Source organism: Pseudophryne corroboree, chromosome 12 (assembly GCF_028390025.1).
Source record: "Pseudophryne corroboree isolate aPseCor3 chromosome 12, aPseCor3.hap2, whole genome shotgun sequence".
In the NCBI taxonomy this organism is placed as follows: domain Eukaryota; kingdom Metazoa; phylum Chordata; class Amphibia; order Anura; family Myobatrachidae; genus Pseudophryne; species Pseudophryne corroboree.
In genome coordinates, this window is record NC_086455.1 from 158311383 (window position 1) to 158325907 (window position 14525).

The 14525-nt window shown below is 49.1% G+C and overlaps 1 protein-coding gene across 1 annotated transcript in view; it reads right to left on the reverse strand.

Annotated features, from left to right (window-relative positions):
• The window catches only part of GTF2A1 (general transcription factor IIA subunit 1), a 34682-nt gene that overhangs the window by 19340 nt on the left and 817 nt on the right, over nt 1-14525 (reverse strand). Inside the window, exons 2-3 of the mRNA XM_063948236.1 lie at nt 11149-11250; nt 10870-11068 (exon numbers count right to left, since the gene is read on the reverse strand). Of these exons, the coding sequence (XP_063804306.1) occupies nt 10870-11068; nt 11149-11250 (301 nt within the window). The remainder of the gene's footprint in view (nt 1-10869; nt 11069-11148; nt 11251-14525) is intronic.

Below are 14525 nucleotides of genomic sequence, written 5' to 3' on the forward strand. Positions count from 1 at the left end.
TTTCTTATTATTCTCAATACCTTTGGTATGAGAGGCAGAGGAGGGAACACATAAACCAACTGGTACACCCACGGTGTCACTAGAGCGTCCACAGCTATCGCCTGAGGGTCCCTTGACCTGGCGCAATATCTTTTTAACTTTTTGTTGAGGCGGGACGCCATCATGTCCACCTGTGGTTTTTCCCAACGGTTTACCAGCATCTGGAAGACTTCTGGATGAAGTCCCCACTCTCCCGGGTGGAGGTCGTGTCTGCTGAGGAAGTCTGCTTCCCAGTTGTCCACTCCCGGAATGAACACTGCTGACAGTGCTAGTACATGATTCTCCGCCCATCGGAGAATTCTTGTGGCTTCCGCCATCGCCATCCTGCTTCTTGTGCCGCCCTGTCGATTTACATGGGCGACTGCCGTGATGTTGTCTGACTGGATCAGCACCGGCTGGTGTAGGAGCAGAGATTTTGCTTGACTTAGGGCATTGTAGATGGCCCTTAGTTCCAGAATATTTATGTGAAGGGAAGTCTCCTGACTCGACCATAGTCCTTGGAAGTTTCTTCCCCGTGTGACTGCCCCCCAGCCTCGAAGGCTGGCATCCGTGGTCACCAGGACCCAGTCCTGTATGCCAAACCTGCGGCCCTCTAGAAGATGGGCACTCTGCAGCCACCACAGTAGCGACACCCTGGTTCTTGGAGACAGGGTTATCAAGCGATGCATCTGAAGATGCGATCCGGACCACTGGTCCAACAGGTCCCACTGAAAGATTCTGGCATGGAACCTGCCGAAGGGAATTGCTTCGTAAGAAGCCACCATCTTTCCCAGGACCCGCGTGCAGCGATGCACTGATACCTGTTTTGGTTTCAGGAGGTCTCTGACTAGAGATGACAACTCCCTGGCTTTCTCCTCCGGGAGAAACACCTTTTTCTGGACTGTATCCAGAATCATACCCAGGAACAGTAGTCGTGTCGTCGGAACCAGCTGTGACTTTGGGATATTCAGAATCCAGCCGTGCTGGTGCAGCACCTCCTGAGAGTGCTACTCCCACCAACAACTGTTCTTTGGACCGCGCTTTTATTAGGAGATCGTCCAAGTACGGGATAATTAAAACTCCCTTTCTTCGGAGTATCATTTCCGCCATAACCTTGGTAAATACCCTCGGTGCCATGGACAGTCCAAACGGCAGCGTCTGGAATTGGTAATGGCAATCCTGTACCACAAATCTGAGGTACTCCTGGTGAGGATGGTAAATGGGGACATGCAAGTAAGCATCCTTGATGTCCAGGGATACCATGTAATCTCCCTCGTCCAGGCTTGCAATAACCGCACTGAGCGATTCCATCTTGAACTTGAATTTCTTTATGTATGTGTTCAAGGATTTCAAATTTAGAATGGGTCTCACCGAACCGTCCGGTTTCGGGACCACAAATAGTGTGGAATAATAACCCCGGCCTTGTTGAAGTAGGGGTACCTTGATTATCACCTGCTGAGAATCCAGCTTGTGAATTGCCGTTAGCACCGCCTCCCTGTCTGAGGGAGCAATTGGCAAGGCAGATTTTAGGAATCGGTGGGGTGGGGACGCCTCGAATTCCAGCTTGTACCCCTGAGATACTATTTGCAGGATCCAGGGATCCACCTGTGAGCGAGCCCACTGATCGCTGAAATATTTGAGGCGACCCCCCACCGTACCTGGCTCCGCCTGTGGAGCACCACCGTCATGCGGCGGACTTGGAAGAAGAAGCGGGGGAGGACTTTTGCTCCTGGGAACCTGCTGTTTGTTGCAGCCTTTTTCCCCTACCTCTGCCTCTGGACAGAAAAGACCCGCCTTTTCCACGCCTGTTTTTCTGGGTCCGAAAGGACTGAACCTGATAAAACGGCGCCTTCTTAGGCTGTGAGGGGACATGGGGTAAAAATGCTGACTTCCCAGACGTTGCTGTGGAAACTAGGTCCGAGAGACCATCCCCAAATAATTCCTCACCCTTATAAGGCAACACTTCCATGTGCTTTTTAGAATCTGCATCTCCTGTCCACTGGCGAGTCCATAAGCCTCTCCTAGCAGAAATGGACAATGCACTTACTTTAGATGCCAGTCGGCAGATTTCCCTCTGTGCATCTCTCATATATAAGACTGAGTCTTTTATATGGTCTATGGTCAACAGGATCGTGTCTGTCTAATGTGTCAATATTTTCTGACAGTTTATCTGACCAAGCAGCGGCAGCACTGCACATCCAAGCTGACGCAATAGCTGGCCTAAGTATAATGCCTGTGTGTGTATATACAGACTTCAGGATCGCCTCCTGCTTTCTATCAGCAGGTTCCTTGAGGGCGGCCGTATCCTGAGACGGTAGTGCCACCTTTTTAGACAAACGTGTGAGCGCTTTATCCACTCTAGGGGGTGTTTCCCAACGTGACCTATCCTCTGGCGGGAAAGGGAACGCCATTAGTACCTTCTTAGGAATTACCAATTTTTTATCAGGGAAAGCCCACGCTTCTTCACACACTTCATTTAATTCATCTGATGGGGGAAAAACTACGGGTAGTTTCTCTCCAAACATAATACCCTTTTTAGTGGTACCAGTAGTTATATCAGAAATGTTTAACACCTCTTTCATTGCCTCAATCATACAGTGAATGGCCTTAGTGTGCATCAGGTTTGACTCATCGTCGTCGACACTGGCGTCAGTATCAGTGTCGACATCTGGGTCTGCTTGAGGTAGCGGGCGTTTTAGAGCCCCTGACGACCCATGCGACGCCTGGGCAGGCACGAGCTGAGAAGACGGCTGTCCCACATTTGGCATGTCGTCGATTTTCTTATATAGGGAGTCTATACGTGCACTCATTACTTTCCATAAGCCCATCCACTCAGGTGTCTGCCCCGCAGGGGGTGACATCCCTTCTAAAGGCATCTGCTCCGCCTCCACATCATTATCCTCAAACATGTCGACACAGCCGTACCGACACACCGCACACACACAAGGAATGCTCCGAATGAGGACAGGACCCACAAAAGCCCTTTGGGGGGACAGAGTGAGAGTATGCCAGCACACACCAGAGTGCTATATAATGCAGGGACTAACTGAGTTATGTCCCCTATAGCTGCTTTTTATATTATATATGTATTGAGCCCAAATTTAGTGCCCCCCCTCTCTGTTTTTACCCTGTTCTGAAGTGTAGACTGCAGGGGAGAGCCAGGGAGCTTCCTTCCAGCGGATCTGTGAAGGAGAAATGGCGCCAGTGTGTCTGAGGGAGATAGCTCCGCCCCTTTTCCGCGGCCTATTCTCCCGCTTTTTTCTGGATTCTGGCAGGGGTATTTACCACACATATAGCCTCTAGGGCTATATATTGTGGTATTTTTGCCAGCCAAGGTGTTTTTATTGCAGCTCAGGGCGCCCCCCCCAAGCGCCCTGCACCCTCAGTGACCGGAGTGTGAAGTGTGCATGAGAAGCAATTGGTGAAGACTGATGTCTTCTGCCGCCGTTTTTCCGGACCTCTTCTTGCTTCTGGCTCTGTAAGGGGGACGGCGGCGCGGCTCCGGGACCGAACACCAAGGACTGGGCCTGCGGTCGATCCCTCTGGAGCTAATGGTGTCCAGTAGCCTAAGAAGCCCAATCCGGCTGCAAGCAGGCGAGTTCGCTTCTTCTCCCCTTAGTCCCTCGCTGCAGTGAGCCTGTTGCCAGCAGGTCTCACTGAAAATAAAAAACCTAAAACTATACTTTCTTTCTAAGGGCTCAGGAGAGCCCCTAGTGTCCATCCAACCTCGGCCGGGCACGAAATCTGACTGAGGCTTGGAGGAGGGTCATAGTGGGAGGAGCCAGTGCACACCAGGTAGTCCTAAATCTTTCTAGAGTGCCCAGCCTCCTTCGGAGCCCGCTATTCCCCATGGTCCTTACGGAGTTCCCAGCATCCACTAGGACGTTAGAGAAAAAATATTTTTTTTTAAACTTATGTCAACCTAGTGACCATGTCGACCATTAGTGGTAGACCTAATGACTGTCGATCTGAGTGTGGTCGACCTAAAGACTGCATACCTTTTGAACGAGTTTGAGCATTTTCTGCTGAGCAGTTTGGTCATCTACAATAGAGATTTTATTAGCGCCTTAAAATATTCTTTATTTCATCACTGCACCTCCTTTGTAGAATAAGCCCTAAATGAGTGAAGCGCAGTCTGGTATAGCTATGCACAGCAAGGATGGATTCATAGCCCCACTCAGCCACAGCGGGGCGGCTTATACTTTGTAAACACAATTACATACCTGATCCCGTTTATCCTCACTGGTGCACGGACTAAAGCAAATCCAGCGCACAGTAAACAAGCTCACTTCATTTTCTAAACGGGCGTGGTTCATAGAGGCGACCACACTTAGGTCGACAGTTTCAGCAACTAAGTCAACACTCAAAATAGGTCGACAGTTTATTTTTTTGGTGCCATTTTCTTTGTAGAGTGACCGGGAACCCCAATTAGTGCACTGTGTCCCCTCGCATGACTCGCCATGCTTCCGGCAAGGTTACCATTCCCAATCGTAGTCCACACGGATTATAAAGTATGAAAAAGTTTTTAAAAAAATGGGATATAAAAAGATTAAAAAAATAAAAACGATTTTACTTACCGGTAAATCTATTTCTCGTACTCCGTAGTGGATGCTGGGGACTCCGTAAGGACCATGGGGAATAGACGGGCTCTGCAGGAGACAGGGCACTTTAAGAAATAATTTTGGATACTGGTGTGCTCTGACTCCTCCCTCTATGTCCCTCCTCCAGACCTCAGTTAAAGAAACTGTGCCCAGAAGAGCTGACAGTACAAGGAAAGGATTTGGAATCCAGGGCAAGACTCATACCAGTCACAACAATCACACCGTATAACTTGTGATACTTACCCAGTTAACAGTATGAACAACAATAGAGCATCAGATCAACCCTGATGCAACTATAACATAACCCTTATGTAAGCAACAACTATATAGAAGCATTGCAGAAAAAGTCCGCACTAGGGACGGGCGCCCAGCATACACTACGAGAAATAGATTTACTGGTAAGTAAAATCTTATTTTCTCTAACGTCCTAGTGGATGCTGGGGACTCCGTAAGGACCATGGGGATTATACCAAAGCTCCAAAACGGGCAGGAGAGTGCAGATGACTCTGCAGCACCGAATGAGCAAACACAAGGTCTTCCTCAGCCAGGGTATCAAACTTGTAGAACTTTGCAAAAGTGTTTGAACCCGACCAAGTAGCTGCTCGGCAAAGCTGTAATGCAGAGACCCCTCCGGCAGCCGCCCAAGAAGAGCCCACCTTCCTTGTGGAATGGGCTTTTACTGATTTTGGCAGCGGCAATCCAGCCGCAGAATGAGCCTGCTGAATAGTGTTACAGATCCAGCGAGCAATAGTTTGCTTTGAAGCAGGAGCACCCAGCTTGTTGGGTGCATACAGGATAAACAGTGACTCAGTTTTCCTGACTCCAGCCGTCCTGGCTACATAAACCTTCAAAGCCCTGACCACATCTAGTAACTCGGAATCCTCCAAGTCACGAGTAGCCACAGGCACCCCAATAGGTTGGTTCATATGAAAGGATGACACCACTTTTGGCAGAAATTGTGGACGGGTCCGCAATTCTGCCCTGTCCATATGGAAAACCAGATAGGGGCTTTTATGTGACAAAGCCGCTAATTCTGACACGCCTAGCTGAAGGCAAGGCTAATAGCATGACCACCTTCCACGTGAGAAATTTTAACTCCACGGTTTTGAGTGGCTCAAACCAGTGTGACTTCAGGAAACTCAACACCACGTTAAGAATCCAAGGTGCCACTGGAGGAACAAAAGGGGCTGAATATGCAGCACTCCCTTTACAAACGTCTGGACTTCAGGAAGAGAAGCCAGTTCTTTTTGAAAGAAAATGGATAGAGCCGAAATCTGGACCTTAATGGAACCCAATTTCAGGCCCAAAGTCACTCCCGACTGTAGGAAGTGAAGGAAACGGCCCAGCTGGAATTCCTCCATAGGGGCATTCCTGGCCTCACACCAAGCAACATATTTTCGCCATATACGGTGATAAAGGCTAGGAAGGACGTGACGGCTAAACATTATCAGCGTAGGAATAACCTCATCCGGAATGCCTTTTTCTACTAGGATCCGGCATTCAACCGCCATGCCGTCAAACGCAGCCGCGGTAAGTCTTGGAACAGACAGGGCCCCTGTTGCAACAAGTCCTGTCTTAGAGGCAGAGGCCATGGGTCCTCTGAGCATTTCTTGCAGATCCGGATACCAAGTCCTTCTTAGCCAAACCGGAACAATGAGTATTGTTCTCACTCTTCTTTTTCTTGTGATTCTCAGCACCTTGGGTATGAGAGAAAGAGGAGGAAATACATAAATCGACTGGAATACCCACGGTGTCACTAGTGCGTCTACAGCCATCGTCTGAGGGTCTCTTGACCTGGCGCAATATCTCTGTAGCTTTTTGTTGAGGCGGAATGCCATCATGTCCACCTGTGGCAGTTCCCACCTCCTTGCAATCTGCGTGAAGACTTCTTGATGAAGTCCCCACTCTCCCAGGTGGAGGTCGTGCCTGCTGAGGAAGTCTGCTTCCCAGTTGTCCACTCCCGGAATGAACACTGCTGACAGTGCTCTTACGTGAATCTCTGCCCAGCGAAGAATTCTGGTGGCTTCTACCATCACCACCCTGCTCCTTGTGCCGCCTTGGCGGTTTACATGAGCCACTGCGGTGATATTGTCTGACTGAATCCGAACAGGTTGGTCGCGAAGCAGGGACTCCGCTTGACGTAGGGTGTTGTATATGGCCCTTAGTTCCAGGGTGTTGATGTGAAGGCAAGTCTCCTGACTTGACCACAGCCCTTGGAAATTTCTTCCCTATGTGACTGCCCCCCACCCTCGGAGGCTTGCATCCGTGGTCACCAGGACCCAGTCCTGAATGCCGAATCTGCGACCCTCGAGAAGGTGAGCACTCTGCAGCCACCACAGGAGAGACACCCTGGCCCTGGGGAATAGGGTGATTAACCGATGCATCTAAAGATGTGATCCGGACCACTTGTCCAGTAAGTCCCATTGGAAGGTCCTCGCATGGAACCTGTCGAAGGGAATGGCCTCGTATGATGCCACCATCCTTCCCAGGACTCGAGTGCAGTGATGCACTGACACCTGTTTTGGTTTTAATAGATTCCTGACCAGTGTCACGAGCTCCTGAGCTCTCTGTATCGGGAGATAAACCCTTTTCTGGTCTGTGTCTAGGATCATGCCTAGGAGAGCCAGATGAGCTGTAGGAACCAACTGCGACTTTGGAATATATAGAATCCAGCCGTTATATACGCTGTTCAGCCACTGCTCTCTTGATCTCGCTTTTATGAGGAGATCGTCCAAGTACGTGATAATAGTGACCCTTGCTTCCGCAGGAGCACCATCATTTCCGCCATTACCTTGGTGAACATTCTCGGGGCCTTGGAAAGACCAAACGGCAACGTCTGAAATTGGTAATGACAATCCCGTACCGCAATTCTGAGGTACGCCTGATGAGGTGGATAAATGGGGACATGAAGGTATGCATCCTTTATGTCCCGAGTCACCATAAATTCTCCCCCTTTCAGGCTTGCAATGACCGCTCTTAGCGATTCCATCTTGAACTTGAACCTTTTCAGGTATGTGTTCAGGGATTTTAAATTCAATGTGGGTCTGACCAAACCGTCCGGTTTCGGGACTACCACATGGTCGAATAATAACCCCCTACTTGTTGGAGGGGAACCTTGACCACCACCTTTTGAAGATACAATTTGTGAATTGCAGTTAACACTGTTTTCCTCTCGTGGGGGGAAGCCGGCAGGGCCGTCGGTGAGGGGGCATCTTCTCAAAGTCCAGCTTGTATCCCTGAGACACAATATCTATTGCCCAGGGATCTAACAGGGAGTGAACCCACTTGTGGCTGAACTTATGAAGGCGTGCCCCCACCGGGCCTAGCTCCGCCTGTGGAGGCCCAGCGACATGCAGTGGATTTTTGTAGAGGCCGGGGAGGACTTCTGTTCCTGGGAACTAGCTGTGTTGTGCAGCTTCTTTCCTCTGCCCCCGCCTCTGGCAAGAAAGGACGCAACTCAGACTTTCTTGTTTCTTTGTTCGAAAGGCTGCATTTGATAATGTCGTGCTTTCCTAGGCTGCACAGGAATATAAGGCAAAATATCAGAATTACCAGCTATAGCTGTGGAGACCAGGTCCGAGAACCCTTCTCCACACAATCCTCAGCCTTCCATATGCCTCTTAAGTCGGCATCATCTGTCCATTGCACATTCTATAGGACACGTCAAGCAGAAATCGACATAGCTTTGACTCTAGGACCCAGTATACCTCATGTCTCTTTGGGCAACATACATACATACACATCTACATTCTAGGGTCTCAATCTCTGCTGCTAAGGTACCTGTCCACGCTGCCACAGCGCTATAAACCCATGCCGACACAATCGCCGGTCTGAGTAGTGTACCAGAATGTGCACGCTATCTGCAGGATCCCCGAGAATAGCTGTTACATCAGGGCTACCTTTTGGGCAAACGTGACACCCTAGGGGAAGATTACCATCGTATCCTGGCCCTAGTGGGGAAAGGATACTGCCTGAGAATTCTTTGTGGGAAGCTGCCGTCTCTTGTCTGGAGATTCCCGCTCTTTTTCATCATAAGGAGGGAAATTTACCTCAGCTTTCTTCCCCTTAAACATGTGTACCCTTGTGTCAGGGACAGATGAGTCAATGATATGCAAATCATCTTTTATTACAATAATCATATTGAATACTTTTCTGCCATTTTGGCTGTAACTTTGCATTATCGTAGTCGACACTGGAGTCAACCTCCGTGTCGATATCAGTGTTTATTATTTTGGATAGTGAGCATTGAGAGACTCTGAAGGTCTCTGCGACATAGGGACAGACATGGGTAGATTTCCTGTCTGTTCTCTAATCTTTTGTGCAATAAATTCACCTTCGCACTTAATTACACATATCCAAACAGGTGTCGGCGTTGTCGACGGAGACACCCTCACACACATTTGCTCTCCTTCTTAGGGGAGCCTTTTACCTCAGACATGTCGACACACACGTACCGACACACCACACACATGGAATGCTCATCTGAAGACAATTCCCCCATAAGGCCCTTTGGAGAGACAGTATGCCAGCACACACCCCAGCGCTATTAACCCAGGAATAACACAGTAACTTAATGTTAACCCAGTAGCTGCTGTTTATATTGATTTTTGCGCCTAATTATGTGCCCCCCCTCTCTTTTTACCGTCTTCTACCGTGTAACTGCAGGGGAGAGACTGGGGAGCTTCCTCTCAGCGGTGCTGTGGAGAAAAAACATGGCGCTGGTGAGTGCTGAGGAAGAAGCCCCGCCCCCTCATCGGCGGGCTTCTGTCCCGCGTTTGTGTAAAAATATGGCGGGGGCCCATGCATATATACAGTGCCCAACTGTATATATGCCCACTTTTGCCAAGAGGTCTCCAATTGCTGCCCAGGGCGCCCCGCCCTGCACCCTACAGTGACCGGAGTATGTGGGTTTAGTGTGGGAGCAATGGCGCACAGCTGCAGTGCTGTGCGCTACCTCATATGAAGACTGGAGTCTTCTGCCGCCAATTTCGAAGTCTTCTTGCTTCCGTCACCGGCTTCTGTCTTCCGGCTCTGCGAGGGGGACGGCGGCGCGGCTCCGGGATCGGACGACGAGGGTGAGATCCTGTGTACGATCCCTCTGGAGCTAATGGTGTCCAGTAGCCTAAGAAGCAGGACCTATCTGCAGAGAGTAGGGCTGCTTCTCTCCCCTCAGTCCCACGTAGCAGAGAGTCTGTTGCCAGCAGATCTCTCTGAAAATAAAAAAACCTAACAAAATACTTTAACAAGCTCAGGAGAGCTCACTAAGTAGCACCCAGCTTGTCCGGGCACAGATTCAAAACTGAGGTCTGGAGAAGGGACAGAGGGAGGAGCCAGAGCACACCAGTATCCAAATTCTATCTTAAAGTGCCCAGTATCCTGCGGAGCCCGTCTATTCCCCATGGTCCTTACGGAGTCCCCAGCATCCACTAGGACGTTAGAGAAAAGGGAAAAACTCATGTCAACCTACTGATCAGGTCGACCAGGAGTGGTCAACCTAATGACTGACAACCTAAGTGTGGTCGACCTAGAGATTGGATACCTTTCTAAACTGTTCCAGGAATATGATCCAAAGCGATGGCTTATATAATTGTAAATAGGCAATGCGGTTACACAAAACAAGGGGTGTTCTGCCTTTTTAAAATTTTGGGCTTAAGCACGCCAGGAGGCAGCGGCTTATAAGAGCCACACTTAGTAAATAAGCTCCAAAAAGGGTTGCTGTCGTTTGGTCAACATGCATTAGGTCGACAGGTTTATTAGGTTGACAGGTCAAAAGGTCGACATGAGTTTCACGATTCTCCCCCCCCCCCCCTTTTTGACCTTTTTTATACTTTACGATGCACATGGACTACTAATGGGAACGGTAACTTGTGCAGCGAGGCACCTTGCCCGAAGTTCGCTCGCCATGTGAGGGGATGCGGTGTACTAATTGGGGTTCCCCGTCACTGTACGAAGAAAACGACACCAAAAACAGTCAAATAACCCAGGTCGACCTTTAGTGGTCGATCCAATGCATGTCAACCTAATGTGTGTCGACCCAATGACCCATACCCCTACAAAACCTCAGCAGTTGCTTGAGGTTTGGAGAGCATTATACATCCCAGTGTGATCGGCGCCCTCCGGTGGCAGAACCAGCATTTCAGCACCATTGAAACATTTATGTATACTAGACAGGGTTACACATAACCAGCCACAGAACCATCTGCAGCAACTCAGACCCAAGTTCCTTACAGCTAAAGGAGCTCACACTCACTGCGGTATGATGAGGGTACTAGACCTTGGTGGGTGGCGGGAATGAGGACTTGCTGCGTTGGAGCTTGGTGCACTGCAGCATGTTGCTGCTGCATGTGGGGCTGGACATGGAGATGTTGCTGATGCTGCTGTAGAAGCTGTTGATCCTCCGAGTGGAACCCATCTACTGCCTTGGACTGCATAAGTTTGCTCTCCCACAGCTAGAAAGGAGAGGCCGGTTAGGCAGGCGGGGGCTGGTGCAAGTCTTGTGCGCTTCATCTCAGTCTACACTGCTACTCACCGTCTTTAGCTCTATCAAAACCTGTTCATCAACACCCTCGTCCAGAAACAGCTCCCGCACATCATTAATGACGTCCTCAATGACAGATCTGTACAGTTTAGGCTGTAACACAAAAGACAGGAACTCAGACGAACGGGTTTACTTACAAAGTACCAGTCATGTGCAAACTGTGGAGGTACAGTAGCTATTATAGACGCATTTAGGAAACTAGGACACCAATTAGATATCTCTACAATGGGACAGTCATCCAGAAGACACAAATGACGGGGAGTGGTAGTGCAGCAACATTACTGGGATTCCCAGAGATCAGGGGAAGGCAATAAGCAGCCTTCCTGCCGCTGCTGAACTACAAATCCCAGTAGCTGGAGGGCCCCGATTGCTGACCCTGTTCTTGATTGTATCTTATGTCCTGAACAGACAGCCGAGACCAGTGAAGCTCATTGATCTAGGACTCCAACCAAGCACCAGTGAGCCACAGGCCCCACACCCCAAGCACCAGGGGTGCCAAGAGAAGCGTGGGTAGAGATGGGGAAAAGTGACTGGTCAGATTTGCATTCCAGATTACAGAGATGAGGGGTGTCAATAGATTGGGGACATGGGGGTAACAGACGGACAACTACACGGATTGAGAAAGCTTTGTTGCATAACGGTGCTGCAGGCTGGATATCAACGTAACTGCGTGTGCGATTAAACGACAGAAAAGTGTTGAGAAAAATTCTTATAGGGGTGTGGATACTTGTGTGGAGCAATTTGGCTGCATCAGAGTACAGAGGGGATATAAAAAGGACTGCAGGCTGTATACTGGAGTAATGGAAACTAGTAGTGGTGGGGAGGGGATTATATGGCAGCTGCACAGAGTATAAGGGAAAACAGGCTCGCAGGCTGTATACTTGGTTAACAGTGTTGGTGATGCTGTAACAGTATATAACAATTACCGGCTGTATACTGGGGGCAACATAGCAGGGTTCTAAAGAAACGAGTATATAGTGAACAAACTACAGCTAAAGGCTGCATTTTCAGGTGATTTTGGGGAGCATTTGTAGGGTTAGTAAGGTAAGTGTGTGTGCGTGTGTGTGCGTGTGGGGGGGGAAGGGGGTATAGCTGTTCTGATTATTGAAGGCAGCCGCTGTATATTGTGGTAACAGTATGGTGACATTTGGCTGCACATTGGAGTTACTGTGTGAGTATTTGGCGTTATATTGGGGTAACAGTGTGGGGGGTGTATATACAGGCCGCTGTGCTACATATAGAGGAACTGTAACAGGGCCGGTGGCTGTGTATTGGGGTAACAGGGATTTTTGGTTGTTGCGTTGACTATAGGGGATATATATTAGGGCTGCCAGCTGTATAACAAGGTAACAGTGGTGAGTATTTGGCTGTTATGCGGAGTATGGATTGAATATAATAAGGCTGTCACCTGTATATTGGTTTAGCAGTTCAGGGTGGTATAACGGTGTTAAGTGTGTGAGGGGATTTGGCTGTACACTGAGGTATCAATGTGTGTGTATGGGGAATTAGCTGTATACTGGGGTGACAGTGGGGGATAGTTAGCTGTTGTGCCAGGTATAGAGGGAATATAACAGGACTGCAGGCTGTATATTGGGGATATAGTTACGATCCCGACCACCAGAATGCCGGCAGGGGGCCAAGGGCTATGTTGTCCACAAAGTATGCTGACCGCAGGGATCCCGGCCGTTGGGCACCCATCCCCACGCGTATATTGGGGCAATAGTTGTGATAGGGAGAGGTATTTGGCTTTATATTGAAGAAACACTGGGGCAGATGTATTAACCTGGAGAAGGCATAAGGAAGTGATAAACCAGCGATAAGTGCAAGGTGATAAACGCACCAGCCAATCAGATCCAATATGCAAAATGAAAGTTAGGAGCTGGCTGGCTGGCGAGTTTATCACCTTGCACTTATCACTGGTTTATCACTTCCTTATGCCTTCTCCAGGTTAATACATCTGCCCCAGTGTTGGGCACTTGGCTCTATGCTGAAGCAACCAAGTGGGTGTGTGTGGAGGGAGATGCTTGGCTGTATACTGAAGTTACTGTGTGTGTGCGGGGTGGTGCTTGGCTGTATACTGCTGCAACAGTATGCGTTTGGGGGGGGGGGGTCCTTGGCTGTATATTGCTGCAACAGTGGGGGGTTGTTGGCTGTATATTGAAGTAACCGTTGAGGGGAAGGGGCTACTTGGCTGTATATTGAAGTTACATTGGGGAAGCGCGGGGGGGGGGGGGGGTAGTGCTTGGCTGTATATTGAAGTTACAGTGGGGGGTAGTGCTTGGCTGTATATTGAAGTTACAGTGGAGGGTAGTGCTTGGCTGTATATTGAAGTTACAGTGGAGGGTAGTGCTTGGCTGTATATTGAAGTTACAGTGGAGGGTAGTGCTTGGCTGTATATTGAAGTTACAGTGGAGGGTAGTGCTTGGCTGTATGTTGCAGTTACAGTGGGGGGTAGTGCTTGGCTGTATATTGAAGTTACAGTGGGGGGTAGTGCTTGGCTGTATATTGAAGTTACAGTGGGGGGTAGTGCTTGGCTGTATATTGAAGTTACAGTGGGGGGTAGTGCTTGGCTGTATATTGAAGTTACAGTGGGGGGTAGTGCTTGGCTGTATATTGAAGTTACAGTGGGGGGTAGTGCTTGGCTGTATATTGAAGTTACAGTGGGGGGTAGTGCTTGGCTGTATATTGAAGTTACAGTGGGGGGTAGTGCTTGGCTGTATATTGAAGTTACAGAGGGGGGTAGTGCTTGGCTGTATATTGAAGTTAACGGTCTGTGTTTAGGTACTCGGCTGGGTACAAATTTTGGGGGTATTTTGCTGTATATTGGGGTAATAGTGAGGGAGCACTTGGTTCTATATTGGGGATGACAGGAGGGGAGTATTTGGATTTATATTGAGGATAGCAGTGGAGGGGGTATTTGAATGTATACAGGGGTAGTCGGGGGGTAAAGTGGTTGTACAATGGGTAACAGTAGGGGGCTGTATAACAGTAAGGAGTAGGTGGCTGTATATTGAGGTAATGTAGAGTGCTGTATACCAGGATAACAGTAGAGTGCTATGTATTAGGGTAACGGTGGGTGGTTTTATATTGAGTTAACAGTACAGGGCTGTATATTGGTGTAAAAGTACTGTAGGGGGAAAGGTGGCTGTATATTGGGGTAACAGTGGGGCAGTATATTGGGGAAACAGTAGGGGGTAGGTGGCTGTATAATGAGTTAACAGTACAGGGCTGTATATTGGGGAAACAGTAGGGGGGTAGACAACTATTGGGATAACAGTAGGGGTACATGGCTATATATTGAGGTAACAGTAGGGGTAGGTGACTATATTGGGGTAACCGTAGGGGGTAGGTGGCTATATTGAGGTAAC